At 34.5% G+C, this 19114-nt stretch overlaps 1 protein-coding gene across 1 annotated transcript; it reads left to right on the plus strand.

The window, feature by feature from the left end:
- The first annotated feature begins 2484 nt into the window (after window positions 1–2484).
- On the plus strand, window positions 2485–14384 carry LOC107003089 (chromatin structure-remodeling complex protein BSH-like). Its single transcript, XM_015201340.2, has 11 exons — window positions 2485–2644; window positions 2843–2911; window positions 3013–3101; window positions 3640–3734; window positions 8529–8600; window positions 8782–8829; window positions 8949–9032; window positions 13521–13559; window positions 13687–13769; window positions 13880–13942; window positions 14076–14384. Exons 2-11 carry the CDS (start codon window positions 2859–2861, stop codon window positions 14173–14175), a joined length of 726 nt encoding a protein of 241 aa, XP_015056826.1. The 5' UTR covers window positions 2485–2644; window positions 2843–2858; the 3' UTR covers window positions 14176–14384.
- The last annotated feature ends 4730 nt before the right edge of the window (window positions 14385–19114 follow it).

Below are 19114 nucleotides of genomic sequence, written 5' to 3' on the forward strand. Positions count from 1 at the left end.
AATTTTGCGATCTTAAATATGCTATATAAAAAAAATTAAAATTCAGAAGTTATTTTCTTTTTGAAATGAAATTAAAGCAAGTTCATATAAATCGAAAAGGGGGGAGTCATATCTTAAAAATGAAATATAATGATTTGAAAACTTTAATTCTTTGTTTTAGTTTCTAATTTGTTATATATTTGAAAACTACATAAAAAAAGAAGTTTAAAAACACAATGTAACAATTTAAGATATTTTAGAAAAACATAGTTAAAAAACATAATGAAATTTGGTTGATTCTCTTATTTTTATCGAAACAAAAAAAATTGCATACATTATTTGAAAATAGCGTAAGAACTCAAAAGTACTATGAATCACAGTAAAATGACAACTAAAAGCATGTGAGAACCATATAAGAAATTTCGTTGATTTTCCTAAGATTACTTGTATCACATAAAATGAAACAAATAGAGTAACATATAGTATTCGAAAAGGCATAATACATATATTGGACCCTAAACTTGACTTCAAATTTTAACTTTGACCTCCAACTTTCATAATGCACAAATGGACACTTTAACTATCAAACTTTTAAATAAATAAACATACGAGTCCTACATGACAAAATACACGTAGGACACCACGTAGGATGAAATGTAGGACATGTGTGTCTATTTGTTCAACTTTATACAAGTTTAGGTGTCGACTTGTGCAAACCCAATGTTGAAGGACATAAATGTGATTCGAAGCCAAGCTAAATTACATATTTATGTATTATGCCATTCGAAAATGACATAAAAGGTATATAAATTAACAATTATTATTTTTTTTTTAAAAAACACATATAAAAAAGTTAGTTCACTTTTTCAAATTTCATTTGTGTTATATAATTGAAAGGAAAAAAACTAACATACTTTGGGTCTGCGTTGACGCAGACACCTGATATCTAGTTTATATATTATTTTTGACATATTAAGAAAAGACATAATACATAAATGTGCCCTTTAACTTGACTTCAAATCACATTTATGCCCTTCAACTTTGGATTTGCACAAATAGACACTTAAACTTGTATAAAGCTGAACAAATGGACACACATGTCCTACATGTCATTTTTTGTCCTACCTGTATTGTGCCATGTAGGACTCACGTGTTTATTTATTTAAAAGTTGGATAGTTAAAGTGTCTATATGTGCATTATAAAAGTTGAAAGTCAAAGTTGAAATTTGAATACAAGTTTAAGGTATAAGAAAACATTGTTGCTATTTTCTATTTTATCCCAAGCATAAATTACTTATTAACTAAAATCAATTACAAGACCTAAATATACATCAATAAATATGTCATATCTAGAAGGTTTTCTAGATTTACGTGAACCCATGTCCTTCTCTTCGAATCATATATAGAAATTTATTTATTTTTTTAAAAAAGAAAAACTTTTTAAAAAGTTAAATTAGTTTGGTTTAGTATTCAAGACACACTTTCAAAATAAAAAATTAAACGATTCATTGAAATTTGATAAAATCGAACCAAAAAATAGATAGTCCGTCTCTAATATTTAGAAATACATATTTCTTAAAAAATAATTTTTAGAACTTAAGTACCCGTTTTGCCAAAAGTTTAAGAATATTTCAGAAAAGTTTGACCTCTGTCGTTTTGGCCTCATAACTGGGCAATTCTTTTTTTGCCAAGAATCCCAAGTTTTCAAATATTAAAAAAACTAGTTTTTGAGAAATTGAGAAATATTTGAAAACTTTACAAATTTAAAAGTTATCCAAAACTTTTATATTATATAAAAAATAGCCATCATTTATTACTTTCTACTAATATATCTATATGAATAATTTGTTACTATCTCATCCGTAAAAGTTCGAGTTTAAATTTGAATGATAAAATTAAGAAAAAAGAACAATTTTATTATTGATTGTAATCATATTGATAAGACATGAACAACTATGAATTAGACATGCCGGTGAAAATAATAGTTGCTTGTATTGTATTACATAATTTTTTGCGTGAAAATCAAAGTAGTGATGAAATATTCAATGGACATGAACAAGATGATATGATTACTGATGAAGATGACGAACAATCGACTTGGTGTAATAATATTATTCAGTATTGTCAGCCACCTGATTTGAAGATGAAAGCTTGTCGAGAAGAGATTGTTCGTAAAATATAGGAAGATTGTATAAAAAAAAAGTTTGTTACTACCTCCTTCGGAGAGATTGTTATAATTATAACTGAATCAACAACAACTTCAAATATACATCAATGTATTGCTCTTGCCTATATTATTATTTTGTTATTGATGGTTGCTATCAATTACTAAGATTTTTTTTTAACGGAACATATTCATTGTAAATATATAATACAAACATATGAGTTCTCTATTTTTAATAGTTTTTAGGACTCATTAGTATAAATCAAATATTTGGGAAAACTTAGGGCCGAAAAAAGGGTGTTAAGACAAAAATATTCAGAAAAATTTGGGATCAAACGCTAGTTAACCTAAAATTAAAGGTGTGAGCAACAATTTTTAACAAAATATATATGCACATAAATATTTGATATTAGGTTTTATATGAACGGCAGTGTCGCTGCGGTTAACTCCGGCGACGTCGTCGGCGATTTCTTTCCTCCTTCTGTCGACGTCGAATTACAGGTTTTCCTTCTATATCTGATTCTTATATTCAGTTGAAAGAAATCCCTAAATCCTTTTCCTAATGTGAAGTGTCAAAATAGTAACTGTGAATTTGCTCACAACAAGTTAAATGCATTGCTATTTGCTATATCAATTCTCAATCTCAATGTTGCAATTATTAGCTAGATCCTTTCGTTCAGATTGTTTTTGTTTTTTCAGATTGAAAGAAGCAGTGATGAAACCACAATCGGCATCTTCTTCACTGAAGAACCCAGTGAAGTTCAGAATGTAACGGCCTTGTTCATCTTTCTCTTCCTTTCACCATACATGTGATGGTATAAGAAATGATTCGTTTCTAATGTTTAACAAGAGTTATATCTAAATTACAGGCCAACAGCTGAGAATCTTGTTCCTATCCGTCTCGACATCGAAATTGATGGCCAAAGATTTAAAGATGCTTTTACTTGGAACCCCAACGGTAAGCTTTTGTCTATTTGGTTTTTTAACATTTATATAATACAGCAATAAGCAAATGATTTCATGCTTCTGCATTGTACCCTATTAAGCACCTATCTGTTTTCTTGTACTGTTGTTTGATGATTTTATTTAGTATTTTCTCCCAATCAAGTTCCATCTTTTATTCAAAATGCTGAATGTTACACAGCTCACTTGTATTGTCAAAATGAAAATTTTGGTTTCTGAAGACTTGTTAGCACCCTAAGGGATGCTCTGGTGTGATAAAAATTGGATCTACTATTCCCTGAAATGGATTTATAACTGATGACCTTGGCTGAGTGCTATCTTGAAAAACAAATAGTAATGTTATAGAGCTTATGTTCTGGCAAAAGATGCTTGAAACCTATGCAAACTCTGATATTTGGTAACTTAGTGCTAAATTGCTTTTTCCGATGTGAATGGTTCTGTTGGTCACTTTTAAAGAAGGGAAAATTGTAGTTTACTTAAAATCATCTTGAACTGAGCGAGCTGTTGTCTATCTTTGAACTTCTAAATTACAGATCCTGACTCAGAGGTGGTGGTGTTTGCGAAGAGAACTGTGAAGGATTTGAAACTTCCTCCTGCTTTTGTCACTCAGATTGCTCAATCCATTCAGGTATTTATAAGAAGTCTTAAAACTGAATGATGAACATTTTGAATTTGGAAAAAGAATAGAGCATGTTATATACGCCATTCTGTCATCTTTCCTCCTGCTTAATGGGATAATTTGTGATTGAATTTTGTGTCTGGGTGGGTGGTGGTGATTAGATCTATAATGCGAGTTGTTAACTTTCTTTTGAAGATTACGTGATTCCTACTCTTCTCCTTGCTGGTTCAAATGAACCAGCCTTCTTAAAAGTCATGTGGCCTGATATTTTGTCTTTATTTGAGATCACTGATAGTGTCTGTTCTGGAATGCTCTTTGTTTCTTCTTAAACTTTTATCTGTACATGCTGAAATCAAGAATCTCTCTCCTCTCCCGACGTGAACAAATTTTGACAATCTTCAGTACCAACAAGCAAATTCTGGTTCAAATAATGTCATCACCTTCCAAAGAGATTCTCTTGCATGGAGCCTTTTAAAAAAAGATTCTCTTGTATAGAAAGAACCTTAGGTGATTCTTTTTATCTGCCTAAGCTTTTGTTGACACAGCTATGCGGTAGCTGTGTTGGTGTGAGGTAATAGGTACCATCTGAATAGCACGCCTGGACAACATTGTCATAAAAAAAAGATTATATATCGTAGTTGATATCCTTATCCAAAATCTAGAAAATCCATTACATCGCTACATAACGTCGTGAACCTTGAAAGTTATGAAATAGACCTAAACCTCTGTTGCTAGAAGGAAGCCGACTTTTGGTGATGACTTCCATGAGGGGAAATATGTTGTGTAGCTGGGAAGTCGATGCCATTTTGATGGGACCCAACATATACAGATCCACCATTGGTTGTCAAACTGGTGCCATTTGATAATTGACCAAATGAGCGCAAGGACTAGGAGCATAAAAGTACGGAGAAAAACTCAAACTTCTCCTTGCTAATAGTGAGACATTTGTGTTACTTAAAAGCCATATAGAGGATTATTTTTCTTTTAATTCTTTGGTTTCCTTTTAGATGCGGGAAATTTTGTTCCTCCCTTTGAGGTGTTTGTAAGTTGCTTTAGAAGGAGCTACTCCTGAGCTGATTTACAAAGAGAATCAGGGAAATCTTCGATATTGAGATCATGATGCATGCATGTTTGGATAGGGCTAATAATTTGAGATGCATCAATGTTGTTGGCTTAAGCTTAAGCAAAAATTGATGGAAGGTGATTGAGAGCCTAACAAGCCTGCTTCACAATAGGGCAATCATTTTTTTATTTATATAAAGCTAGATTTAAATCGTCAGTGCCTGGAACCTTGGTTTATATGCGTAGCCTCATTCATGGGGGAGAGCATTCAAGCAATCTCCTTTCTTCCTCTAGTAGTGCAATTAAATAGTACTTGATAGACACTTAAAATTTCCTATGTGGTCGCTTCTGGCTCCTTTAATTACATTGCTAACACTCTCAGCGTATCTATGCCATTCACCTATTCTTTTTTTAGAGCTTGGACTTGATTATATGCTCATTCTCCTTCTTTGGAAAGGGCATTTGAACTGATCTCCTTCTTACTCTAGTAGTACTTTTAAGTACGCTATAGACACTCAAAATTTCCTATATTACCAATTCTGGCTCCTAAATTACATTGCTAATCACTCCTAACGTATCGAAGGAGAACTGGGCTCATAAATGCTGGAAGTATTGGCTGCTACTAATTCGTCTACAAAGCCAACTCTAAATATGTAAAACATGAAAGTGACACTTGGCATCATTCAGATCTGTAGGTGGTTCACTAGCCAAACTTTCTGGTAATGTTAATTCCTGAAAAATCTCCTCATTGAGGTCAAACACCATTATTATGTTATTCACCCTCCCCTCCCTAGTTCTCCTGTATGCAGTTCAGTGGAGTTTCTCACAAACCACAAGTTGTTTCCAGAAGTACTCCACAATACCAATGTCTCGAAGAAAACCATCAAATTCCTGAATTAAGTGCATATATCTCAGCCTTAGGCGGTACCAAGTACCAACCGTCACCATGAGCATAGGTCATCCTCACAACCTTGTAATCTCTCGTTTTAATTGCAAAGCCAAATCCAAAGATAGACATATAAGTCCCTAAGTTGTCAAAACAAAGAGGAGGCTTTGGAATTTGGGAGGGTGAGACAGCTGTCGGCTGACTTTCCTAGGGTTCCAAAGTACCAAAAGATTTCTTTACCCAAATAAATCATCTTACCAAGGAATCCGTTGCATATACCCACAATCCTATAATAGTATCGCACTATAACACTGAAAGGGCTCCTATTCTTACTTCAGTTTCAATACTGGGTAATGCATCAGTAGGTTGAATAATATTTTTCCTTCCTTTGAGCTTTTGAGAAGTACCTAACTATTTTACCAGTTGGAGGTTTTGAAAGAACAGTGTGTTTGGTGTGCAACCATACGAATTTTGTGCTTGAAATTAGTGTTGCATGATTTTGATACACACCTAAATCGGAGTAGAGATCCGGGTTGGAGCCTTGAGAAGATTTGAACCATCCTTTCTTCAGGTATATAGGCTGACATTTATCTTGGGGTATGAAATTGAAAATGTTGTTACTTTTTCCCCTTAATTTTCTATTGTTTGAGAAGAAAGGTTGGGTAGGGGAGAGGGAGCTCTTGAGAGCAAGGCTCACAGGGTGTGAAGTATTGCTAGTGAAAGGAGCTTCCAAAGCAAGTTGATGGCAAAAAGTTAAGAGATCGCTCTATTTTATATTGGGTAAATAGAGCAAAGACAAGACTTTATACCTGAAACAGTAAATGCATGCTAATCCTGAAATTATTTACTTGCTCAAGATCTCCTCTCACATTTGGAAGGTAGGAGTGCACGGTTTTGTGCATTGAAGCAGGTTAATTATTGCGGTTCAAACTTTTATTGACAAACTGAAGGAAAAAAGGAAGATTCCAATTAATCATTTGCCGAGTATCATATGGTTGACCTTGGAAAATCAAATACCTAAGTATATAATTTTATCACTTATGGTAAGTTGTTTTTATAAGTTGGTAAGTAAGCTGATATAGTGATGCTTGCTTATGTCAATGAAAGTAATGAATTGAAATACATAAAAGTAACAAATTGAATTTGGACTATTTACCTTGCAGTCAAGAGGAATACATTTACTTCTGTTGTAAATTACCCCTAATGTTAGTGTTTTGTTTTATATATGTCCATCGACCCTGTTCAGCCTTTGGCTCTTAGGAGCCTCCACCATTATAAGCCTAAGTCTCAGATATGTCCCTTCTACTAATGATTTCCTACTGGAAAAATTGGTCTAGTTGTGTAGGTATATATTTTAACCTTTTCAATGTTTAGGAGCATGCTTCAAATTATTGTAGCGGGTATATAACTAATTTGATAGTTAAGGGTAATCTTTGTTTTGTTTTTGAAGCTCCAATGTGGCAAATGTCAGAGCTAAGCTACATAACCCTTTGATTGAGGGGCCAAATATGTGACAAAATTGATTTTGTGGGGGCTTTTATGGAACAAAAGCTAAGCGAAGGACAAATGTAAGACAAATTGAATACCTCAGGTGGTTAATTTGAACTTTCTCTTGCAAAAAAGAGCCAACTACCAGGATGTATAAAAACAAGAAGTTTACTGCAAATTAGCTAATTTAATCATTTAACCATGCTTAGCCACGAAAAGTTACCTTGGGAAGAAAAGATTGTTTTCAATGGGTATGGTTGGAATTCATCGATAAGACATAGACGAGGCAATATGCAAATTTAGAGGAAGATCAAAGGTGGTTTGGAATCAAAAATCATAGTTGAAAAGTTTCTCTATGACGTATGTATTTCATGCACATGTATACATGAATGTATAGGGGGATACACAGGAGCTACTCATTTGATACATATGGTCATATGGGATGCACAAATGATTCACAGGGGGATACACAAGAGATACATATCTCATTTTCTTCTATATTCGTCTTCTACATCGAAATAGGCTCAAATTTTAATTCAGATCTCCTCTAATCATCCCAAATGAGATTTTAAACTCTTTGAGATGTGCCAAATCTAGTCTAACAGCCACTCGGAACAAATTCCAATTTCGGAAATTTAAATTTTCAAAATCAAGCTTGAACAAGTTTTAATGGCTAACACAGAGTTCACCTCATCTTCTTCACTTCCCAGGCAACCAATCTATGTCCTATGTTTAAAAGTAACTCCAAAAGCCGTACCCTATCTATTGCAACAACACCTTTCCAAAACAAAATTCAATTTTGGAAAATCAAATTTCTTTGCTAAACTTAGTCTATGTCGTGGCACTATTATGCATAATCAATAGTATATATCACAATTCCGGAGTCCAGGGTTTAGGTTGTGCGGGACTAAGATAGACTACTTGGAGTGCAAGTTGAGTGACGTAACTCACTAGGCAGATCTGGATAAATGAACAAAAGGCTGTTCATAAGACGGTTAACATAAGTCTTTAGAGTACTACAGAACACTAAATTTTGGAGAAACCTCAACTGTGTTCTTCCATTGATGTAGGAACTTTCATCTAGACTCACCTGTGGCATAGTATGTAGGTCCTCTGGCTATAAATGTGATTCAACAATATATTCCCTTTTGTCCTTCGGCTATAAAATTTTATTTTCTGGCTATTTCCTGTTTACCATCTTAAAAAAAATTCCTTCATATCTGCTATTCCTTTTTCTGGATAACAACTTGGTGTTGCTCTAGTGTCTGGTGATCTCTGTTGTAAAATGGCTGGTTAGGGTACATGCTTCTTTTCTGCTGTTTCTTGCAACTTAAGTCTTATTGGCTTCTCCACTTCCAATTTTGCAGTCACAGTTGACAGAATTTCGGTCATATGAAGGACAAGATATGCACACTGGCGAGAAAGTTGTTCCCATCAAGGTGTCACATTTGTTTTTTGTTGATATTGATGACAATACGTTGAAAGATTATTCATACCAAAAGAAAATCAATGTGAAAGAGACCTATCTTACTGACTTTGGTGGTCTCAACTACCGATGGTTCATCATTATATTTAGGTACTTATATTATCTATTTCCCTTTCTTTTCCGGGCTCATCCAGCTTGATCTCCGAGTAAATCACACAGTTATCAAGGACCACTTTTTTTGGGTAAGTTGTTGGATGTCTCATTCTTCATCTGTCTTGCTTTGGTAAGAGTTGTGATCAAATTAGCAACTACTCTGCCTCATTTGTTGCTAATTAATCAATGAGAAATAAAATAATTTCAGGACATGAACAATTTTGAGAGTGATCCTGAAGAATTTGCACGAACATTTTGTGAAGATATGAAAATTGAAGACCCAGAAGTTGGAGTAAGCTCTATTTTCCTTTATGTTGGTTTAGAATAAAAATAGTGTTTGTGTTTCCATCCCATAAAATTATCATTTGTTATTGCATATTCTTGTGATGTTCATCATACTGATATACTTCTAAGTAATGTGGTGATGAAGTTAAGGGGGTGCTCTTCTATACTTCTTTCTCTTCCCATTCTTGTTTGATTCTTTTTTGGGGTTAATTAGAGTGTATATCAGCCAACTGTATTTTCCAAAGTTACAATGTTCATTATCTAGCCATACCTTTAATTACTCCACTTTCAATTGTCAAACCACTCCAAATATTGCCTCTACCACAAAAGTACTATTCCCGTCAATGGGGTAACTAACCTTAAAAAGATAACACGTTCATGATGTCCTTCAAAACCATTGTTAAAATTCATCATTCGAATATCCTCAAAATGCATCATCGAGCCATCACCTTACATTAACCCTTTCAAATCGTTGAACATTTTGAATTTGACCACACATTTTTTTCATAAGTCTATCACTTCTGAACCAAATCTAACCTCCAATCCATACACTACTCCAACTATTTGCATGAGGAACTATGCACGAATCATCACATAAGTGGAGAGAGAATGGAATGAAGCGATAAAAATTAGAACGGACAAAGGATGCACAATAGAGATTCAAGAAGTGAAGGTTTTTCCTAAAAGTCACCATAGCCTCTCGAAGATAAATATAAATGTCTTTGTATCAATTCTCGAAACTCTATTTCAACTCGGCCTATATACACGTAAGACATATGAACCTGGTCCTTGACACCATTTGTCACGATCCAAAAATGAATGTGATGACACTCGACAAGTAAGTCTAAAACCCTAAAATCACAAACTATGTGGAAGTAAGACATTGAAATCTTAAAATATCATAAGTACGGATAACTAAGTCAACTTAATAAAACCCCAAAACCTTGTTGTTACGTGTACAAGTCTTTAATGTGTTATAATTGATTCAAAGAAAAAAAAATACAAGTCTCAAATAACATTTTTTCTAGAATAGAATAAGATCATAAATAGGAGAAAGATTGTCCGCTGAGATGACAGCTACCTTACAAATCTCCATAGGAAGTCTCGGAAAAATAAGAGAATAGAAAGTATCACAAAGATTCAGGCTCGTAACCTACAAAAATGTAGAAGTAAGGGGTGAGTACAAAACCATACGATACTCAGCAAGTAAACTTCTAAACACAAGCTAAGGGAATAGAATACAAGTACTCTACCATCCCAACCGAACCTCCAAAAACTACAACCCGCATAAAACCAGCCCAACCCTAACAGTTCACTATTACATAACTCACCAGCTTAACAACAACTTTAACAATTACATATCCTCAACATCAACAACACACAAGATCAAGTTCATCAATGATAAAGATGTGCAATCATTTTAAAAAAATTATAAAGATGTGCAATGCAATGTCAATTGTAGTGATGCATGTCTGACCTATACAGACCCACTGTCTCTTATTTCGGGATCCATAGGGTACATATTTGTCCATGCATTCATCACGGCGTGCGACACGACCCTCCTCGTTAATCTCGTTAATAAAATTTGTCGCGGTGCACGACACGTCTCTCGAAATGGTACATCCTTTTTTATTTCTTATCTTTCCTCAATTCACACAACACTTATCACAACCATGTCTCAAAACCAATGCAAATGACATGTTCATACAAATAATAAGGAAATGACCATTTTCATAAAAATGCACGACAACACAATCGTGATACAACATCAAATCAATAAGTCTTTCAAACTATTCTCGACACATCACACACCAATAATTAATTATATTGCCTTTTACTACCCTTTTTCATCATTAAAATTATTCAATATGGATAAGTCAAACCATCACCAAGTCCCATTACATCCCAACACATACCACCAGGAATACACGATTCTATACACTTAACAATGGTTTAGAAATTCACTTGCCTCAAATAATCGAACAATTACTTTGAGACTTTTGTCTTCCCCTTTCATAAAGCTTCAAAGTGCTTTCAACTCATCAAATACACAATTCTCATGAGAATATGAATCTAATGACGCCCACATTACTATATTTAGTTTTGGCTTGAAAATTGGGTCGAATTTAAAATTTTCTTTCAGATTATGTTTACCCATAAATTTTGCATGCGGATTTATTTTATCATGGGTAAAAATAAGCTGAAAGATAATTTCAAATTCGAATTTGGTGGCTCTGAATGACTTTTGAGCCGAAACTAAAAATATAGTAATATGGGTTTCACTAGATTTGTATTTTTATGAGTATTATGTATTTGATAGATCGAAAGCACCTTTGAGGCTTTATGAAAGGGGAAGACTCAAGTCTTGAAGTAATTACTCGATTATTTGAGGTGAGTGAATTTCTAAACCCTTCCTAAGTGCATAGAATCATGTATCTCCTTGTGGTATGTGTTGGGATGTAATGAGACTTGGTGATTGTTTGACTTGTCCATATTGAATAACTCTAATGATGAAAAAAGAATAATAAAATGCAATGTGATTAATTATTGGTTTGTGATATGTTGAGAATGGTTTGAAAACTTATTGATTAATTGTTGATGTTGATTGTTGTGTATTATTAAGAAAATGGTCATCTCATTATTTGTGTGAACGTGTCATTTGCATTAGTGTTGAGGCAAGGTTGTGATAATTGTTATGTGAATTGAGGAAGAATAAGAAATTAAAGAGGATGTACCATTTCGAGGGACGTGTCATGCGTTGCGACAAATATTATATTTCGAGGGATGTGTTGCACGCCGCGACAGATTCTATTATCGAGGGATGTGTCGCACGCTGCGACGGATTTTATTGTCGCATGTAATGACAGATGCATGGATGAATATGTAGCCCATGGGTACCAGACCGAGAGACAACGGGTGTGTATCGCTAGATTAGATATGCATCTCTATACTTGACGTTGTATCGTACATCTTTATCATTGGTGATATTGTGCATGCCATTCTGTGGAACTTGTCATTGATGAATATTAAGTTTGTTGTTGAGGATATGTAATTGTTAAAGTGTTGTTGTTGAGCTGGTGAGCTATGTAAATTGTGAACTTTTAGGTTGGACTGGTTCTATGCAGGTTGTAGTTGTGGAGGTTCGATTGGGGTGCTAAGGAGTACCCGTATTTCATTCCCTTAGCTTGTGTTTAGAAGTTTACTTGCCGAGTATCGTGTTGTTTGGTACTCACCCCTTGCTTCTAGAAAAGTTATGATTTCGGATTTTTGTGATATTTTCTCTTCTCTTTTTTTTCGAGGCTTCCTATGGAGATTTGTGAGGTAGGTGTTTGTCATCTCAACATATGTTCTTTTTCCTATTTATGATCTTGTTGTACTTTTTTTTCTTCGAATCAATTATAACACATTAAAGGCCTGAATACGTGACAACCAGGTTTTGGGGATTTATTAAGTTGACTTGGTTATCCGAACTTGTGATATTTCGAGATTTCAATGTCTTACTTCCGCATAGTTTGTGATATTTGGATTTTAGGCTGACTTGTCGAGTGCCATTATATCCATTTTTAGGTCGTGACAACCTCCCTCCTGTTTTGGTTGTATCAATAGGGGAGGATTAATGAAGGGGAATCATAAAATTAAAATGCCATTAGGTCTCATTTCTTGATAGTCTCATGACGGAAATTCTAGGAAAATGCACAGTTCCTTAATCAAGAAAGTGACCTAGTTTTCTTCAATGCTGAATTATTTGACAAAAATATGCTGTCAAATAATTTCAACTTTGTTAGACCATTGACAGAGCTAATGAGAATACAAGGAATTAGTTACCTACTTTTTATATTTTGTTAGTTAAAGTTCGAATAGCCCTATAATTGGAACTGGACGACATGCATTAGGGATGTTAAAACCTCTCGATATTGTAGTCCTTTGTATTTATGTGTTAAAAGATTTATATATATGTTCATGTATAAGTAAACTCTCGACATATAATAGTTCCAAATTGAATCTCATTAGAAAGAGGATCTTTTGTGTCGTGGTAGCCTGCTCCAGTCCCCTTAAAAAACATTTGTTATTAGGTTAACCATAGAGAGGGAGGGCACTCAGGGCAGAGCTTTTGATTCTTTCATGTTTTCAAAGAGTTGAAGAACGGGGTTTTTAATGTTCTGAAAGATTTGAACAATGAAAGTAGATGGTCAGTGCCTGATTCTTACGTAGCTCAGTATCTAAATGAGATTTTCTCCCAACATTATCCCATCAAGAGACACATTTTTCTGTAGTTGTAGCTTCTTGGACACCAGTAAATTGTAGTTGTGTTACTTTCTCACCTTTTACTCCTAGAAAACAGTCATGGGTAAGTACTTAATTTAATTACAAGAGTGTTTTACTTACATCCTAGACAAGCTGTTCAACTATTTGAGACTGTCATTTTTCAGTATCCTTTTTTATTTTAAAAAACTGGGTATGTTTTCTTCTTGATAGTTGTCTCCTTTTTTTGTAGCCTGCAATTGCCATAGCAATTAGAGAACAGCTTTATGAGGTGAGAATATATCATTCATTTGGCATACATGACCTAATTGTTTCTACCTGCATTCCAACTATGTGTTCATAGTTGAAAGCCAGCCACTTCAAGGTCTTTTGACTATCTTGGGCATTTAATTTTTCAGATTGCAAAGCAAAGTGTTGCATCCGCGAGAGAAAGCAGGGCTAATAAGAAAGGACGCAGAGGAATGGAACATCCCTCAGCCAGGTTTGTGTCATTAAGCTATGCTTTCTATGTTGATCTTGTCAATCAAATCACAGATCTTCCTTTACATTATCCTCGGTACATCTCTTTCCTCATAATTATCTTTTTGACAGTAAAGTAGGTTTGCCTGCACTGGACCTGGGCAAGCTATTTAGCATAAAATCAAGTGTCGTCCGGTACGACTCTTGCTTTTTCTTAATATTCCACTCAATGAAAAATAAAAGCCAAATTGAAACTAGGATTTTTGTATCTGTATTTCAATTCAATCATATCTCATTTCACATACATTTCAATTGTGACTGTTCTCAGGAAGAAGAGGGACGCTGATGCATATGAACCAATTGTCGATCACCTGTCAAATGAAGAGGTGGATGCCCTCGAGGCTAAGGAAGAGAGGTTTGCTCGGTGATTCAGACAATGTCTGTTGGAATGGGTACCAGCAGTGTAAAGGAGAACTTGTTTAAAGTTTTAGCATGATCCTAGTCGTAGTATAGCCAAAATCCCGTGTTGTAGATAATGTTCAGATTTTTGCATTGATCTGGAGATCACAGTTACTTCTGTTTATCAAAAGGAAATATGGAACAGCACTTCTGTGCTAATCTATAAGTTGTTTCTCTACTTCTATGGTTTTGTTGGATTACAAAAGATGGAAAAGGGACTTGTTGATGGACTTGGTTAAGGCTGGGGCATCTGTGTGCTATACCATCCTCATTTCCAAGTCTGTTGGCCAAAGTTCCCATATCTACTTGATATTGGTATCATAGTCTTTCATTAATCTCAAATGGATTTGTGAGTTTTCGTTTAAGCTCCTGATCCACGCTCTAGTCAGGCCCGATAGAATTCTACCAGCCTCCTTCTAGTGCTGGTCAGGCCCTACCTTTCTCTTATGATATTTCTTTTCCCTTACTTCAACAGCCAAACAGATTCAGTATGTAGGAGTGCCCAGAATCACATGGACGGAAGAGGAAGTAGACAGAATGAATGTGATTGAGAATCTATTATTGGCAAATTTTCATATGGTTGGCCTGACCTCGTTGATTTCAGGTATGCAAATACCTAAACAATTAAAGGTCATTGGTGATAGTAGTATTGGTTTATTTAGGAATAGACATATTAATTCGATTAAGCCGCATGGATGATTATGTTAATATAATGTCTAAGAATGCTAATTACATAGTTGCTAAAATTGGTTATGCATATCAAATGCATCCTTTGATTTATGATGCCAAATTCAAGCCAGAGGAAGAATCCACTCAAGCCATGGCTTGGATTTCTTTTCCAGATTTGCTACAAGCTTTATTTTAACTAGATTCAGCTGTAGCAAATCACTACATCTGGACATGGCAACAATTAATAAGACGCGTCCTAGTTGTGCAAGAGTTAAAAGTTCAAGTGGACCTAATGGCCAATGGCTAACCTTCCTAAGCGGGTGGAAAAAGAGGTCATAAACCCTGAAACGAAGAACACAAGGATTGAGAAGATGAAGATTCAATATGATTTCTTGTCTAAACATTGTCAAACGTGCAAGTTACAAGGTCATAACGAAGAAGAATGTAGAACACTTCATCCTAAATGAAAGCATGATAAAATTCAAGAGCGTCAAGAGAAAGGCGAGATTCCTCGGCAGCAAATACATGGAAGAAGCTTCCTATACAACATAAGACACAAGAGATTTGTCAAAAGATAGTGCTCAACTCAGAAAGTATTCATAATGGAAAAAACTGGACATAATCATGTTGTTCCTAAAGCAACTCCTAATGGCATGAGGGGGTGGTGACTTGTAATGCATTTTTCAGTTTGGCAGATGAGGAGCAGCATGATCACATCAATGCTGAAAATTCAGGTCAAGCAACAATGAGGGGACACAAAAACTTTCAGTTGTGCTACAAATGCAGTAGTAATTAAAGGTCACGACAAATATGATTGCAGACAACACGATAACAAAAATGCCAGTAATAGTTAGGTAATTAGCACTCTTTTTATGTCCCTAAAACCTTTAGCGACATTGGTTCTAATGACACTTGACTAATGCTAGTAAAAGGTTTAGCATTTCTTTATTAATGTCAATATTTATTGCAACTAAAAATTGTTTTTGTTGTAGTGAGCATACAAGAAAATAACAAGGATAAGCGTATCTAGAGGGGGTTCTGTGGGTTCACGTGAACCCATGCTCCCCTCTCTAGTAGATTATATATAGTAGTGTTATATTTTTGTTGGGATACTTAAATATAGATGTATGAACGCATGTTCAAAGTATCATATAAAAATATGATGATGATTGGGTGCACCTCTCTAAGTGATGATAGAAATTTAAATTTTATATCTACGTTTTTTTTTTGAGTAACACCTCTCCAAGTCTTATCGGTAACACTTTTGACGTTTCAACTAAGTTTACTTTATTTTTTTGCTTTAGTCTTTCAAAATTCAAGAGTGTTACATTGAAAATTTCTTTAAAAATTATATAATTAAATCAAATATGTGTATTAAAATTTAAAAACAAGTAATATTATGTATTTTGGACCTATATTTAATGATTCATATTAAGAACCTAAAGGTCAAATATTTCAAATTTATATCTTAGATGCATTTTTTCGTAATAATGCCTCCATCCTTAAGAATCCTGGATACGCAGTAGTCAAGTCAATGTGGAGAAGACGAATGTCCATTGCGAGGATAATGTTGACCTGCAAAACAAACAATTGTTGGATAATCAGGTCAGAAGTATGGCTGAAGACATAGTAAAGAACCTGAACCACTAGGTCGTGCTTGAATACCATCCTTTTCATTAGTAGTTTGCAACGAAAAATCCCTCATCTTATGACAACTCTTTCCACAATCGAAGCATTACCGACTAAGCAACTTTCTCGAGTGACTCTTGCTACGCCTTTTACAAGCGGAAATAGAAGATCTACTACCACCTCCACCTTGAGGTTTAGGGTTAGACACCCTATCTTTGTTGAATTTAGGAGCCAACACATTAGACGAACCTTGACAAAAATACTTTTGCCAGAATTAAGGACGACCATGTCCACCGAATCTAGAATGAGAAAAGTCACCATCACCGGTTCTTGCACTATTTGACTCCCTAGATTTATATTTTAACTTTTCCACTTCAATTTGTAGGCATTAATCATCAAATCAGAGATATCCATCTCTTTGATCAACATGACGATATGACACTCCTTGACCACCATTTCTGACACAGCCGACACGAACTTGTTCATCCTTGCCCTAGAGCCCACAACCATAGTCGGAGCATACTTAACCAATTGAATAAAATTCAAAGCATAATGTTTCACACTCATGTTCCCTTGATGAATATTAACGAATTCAAGCACCTTCATGTCCCTTATCTCAAGATGAAATAAATGATCAACAACATTCCGTTTGAATTTCTCCTAATCAAGAGGACTCGTCAATAATCCCTCTCCCTTCTATTGATTAAGACAAACTTGGGCAACAATTTGAGTTAATAAACGACCAATTCCGCCTTCCCCACTGCTGAAAATCCAATAATTTTCAATATCTTATAAACCTCATCAATGAACTCTTGAAAATCCTCATCAACCTTCGACCCATGAAATTCTGGAGAATTCATCTTAGTGAAGTACCTCACCCTTATCAACTCCATACCCACACTCAGGTTCACGGGAGCAATGGCCTGTCTATAGCTTAAGTCATCATAGCTTGATCAAACACTTGGAAAGTGGTTTGGAATTCGATATGAGTCACTTGCTCGGCCAAAGGATCGATCGACTTGAGGATCCTCCGGCTCAACGTCATTAGGCATATTCCTTCTTGTGTTATCTCTTTGAGAATGCATATCCTAAAAACATTGGACAAGATTTTGGAAAGAGCCCTTTATAGAAATGAGCTCTATGACATGAGTTTTGAAGTAGTGAAATAAATGAAGTTTTTCTAAACGCCTTGTAGCCCCTATTCATGAATTTGACGCTTTTAACACTTATGAACAAGATTCTACTTGATGCGGCTTGTTAGTCATCCTAAGTTATTTTTAAAACCTGATGCTTTGAATACCAAGTCTGTCACAACCTAAAGTACACCCTAGAACATGAAAAATTGAACCCTGAGAGGATCTAAATAAGTTATTTGACATAGACATGATGTAATAAATTGAAATTAAAGAGATATATCCAATATAACTCTCAAATCATAAGATAACACAAACGATATTAATGAAGTACATAAGAGATACACAAAATACTACTAAGTCTGACACAAGTCTTTCTAATATCATAAGAATGGTTGAGACCTAACGTATACACCACATACAAGTCTGAAATGAAAGACATCTAAAGCAATAAAGGAACATTAATGGCCTTGTGCTCGGAGCATGACGATTCACCAAATCAAGTAGTCAAGCTGAGAAATTCTAACCTAAGCATGCCCGAGAGGAGAAGTGTCGGACCCTATATTATAAGACAATATAGGCACAAGCACGCATTAGTACATTAAATATCATTATTAAATGATTACAAGATAATTAACTAACCAATTTCATTATTAACCAATTCAGTATTTCCCCTCAAGCTGGATGTATTGAACGTATTCAAGAAGCCAAACTAGTCTATGAGGATCTCATGTTGAAATCTACCTAGTGCCTTTGTAAATAAATCTGCTTGTTGATATTTGATATTAATGTAGGAAGTCCTGATCATGCCATGTTGTACCTTTTATCAACTAAAATGAAAATCTAAGTGTGCTTGCTGTGTGGTGATGCCAAAATTATATAGTTTTAATCATTATTTGTCTTACATTTATTATTTGTATTTGTCCCTTTTGAGCATGAATTTTATGGATTGTGTTGAATAGTGTATTTTATTTGTAGGAGAAAATTTGTATACAAATGAAGAAGTTTGGAGATAAAAATGAATGCAAGATAAATGATTTTAGACGGAAATCAACCAGACAACTTAATGAATTAAACTCAATGTTATAATATATAAAACACATGATTAAGAATCAAAAAATTGAAATGTTATATGTTGGCTACGTGTTAAAATTTGAATCAACAAGTGAAACAACAAAATCAAATTGAGACGACATTGTTCACGCGAAATCCTTTTGGATTTTGGGTTCCCAATTCGTTTTGGAATCAATTTTTTTACTTAGGGTTTTCTATATCTATATATGATAACGATCAACTACACTTCATCCAAATCTAAACGTAAGCGGTCGCTAATAAGTGTGAACCCAACTAAGAGTTGGGATCTATCCCACGTAAAGAATTCAATTAAGAAGTAAAAATGTGTCCTAATCATTTGTAGAAGTAAAGGTGTCGCAACATGAAAACACATCTCAAAGTTTCAATGATTAATTTCAAATTG

The sequence above is a fragment of the Solanum pennellii genome, chromosome 11 (assembly GCF_001406875.1).
Source record: "Solanum pennellii chromosome 11, SPENNV200".
NCBI classification, from domain to species: domain Eukaryota; kingdom Viridiplantae; phylum Streptophyta; class Magnoliopsida; order Solanales; family Solanaceae; genus Solanum; species Solanum pennellii.

What these genes read in the sequence shown, in the direction of transcription:
- LOC107003089 (XM_015201340.2), top strand. Translation starts at nt 2,859, where the DNA reads ATGAAACCACAATCGGCATCTTCTTCACTGAAGAACCCAGTGAAGTTC. An exon ending in AGATTGCTCAATCCATTCAG is followed by an intron (nt 3,735 to 8,528) that starts GTATTTATAAGA and finishes CCAATTTTGCAG; the next exon opens with TCACAGTTGACAGAATTTCG. An exon ending in TCAAGGACCACTTTTTTTGG is followed by an intron (nt 8,830 to 8,948) that starts GTAAGTTGTTGG and finishes AAATAATTTCAG; the next exon opens with GACATGAACAATTTTGAGAG.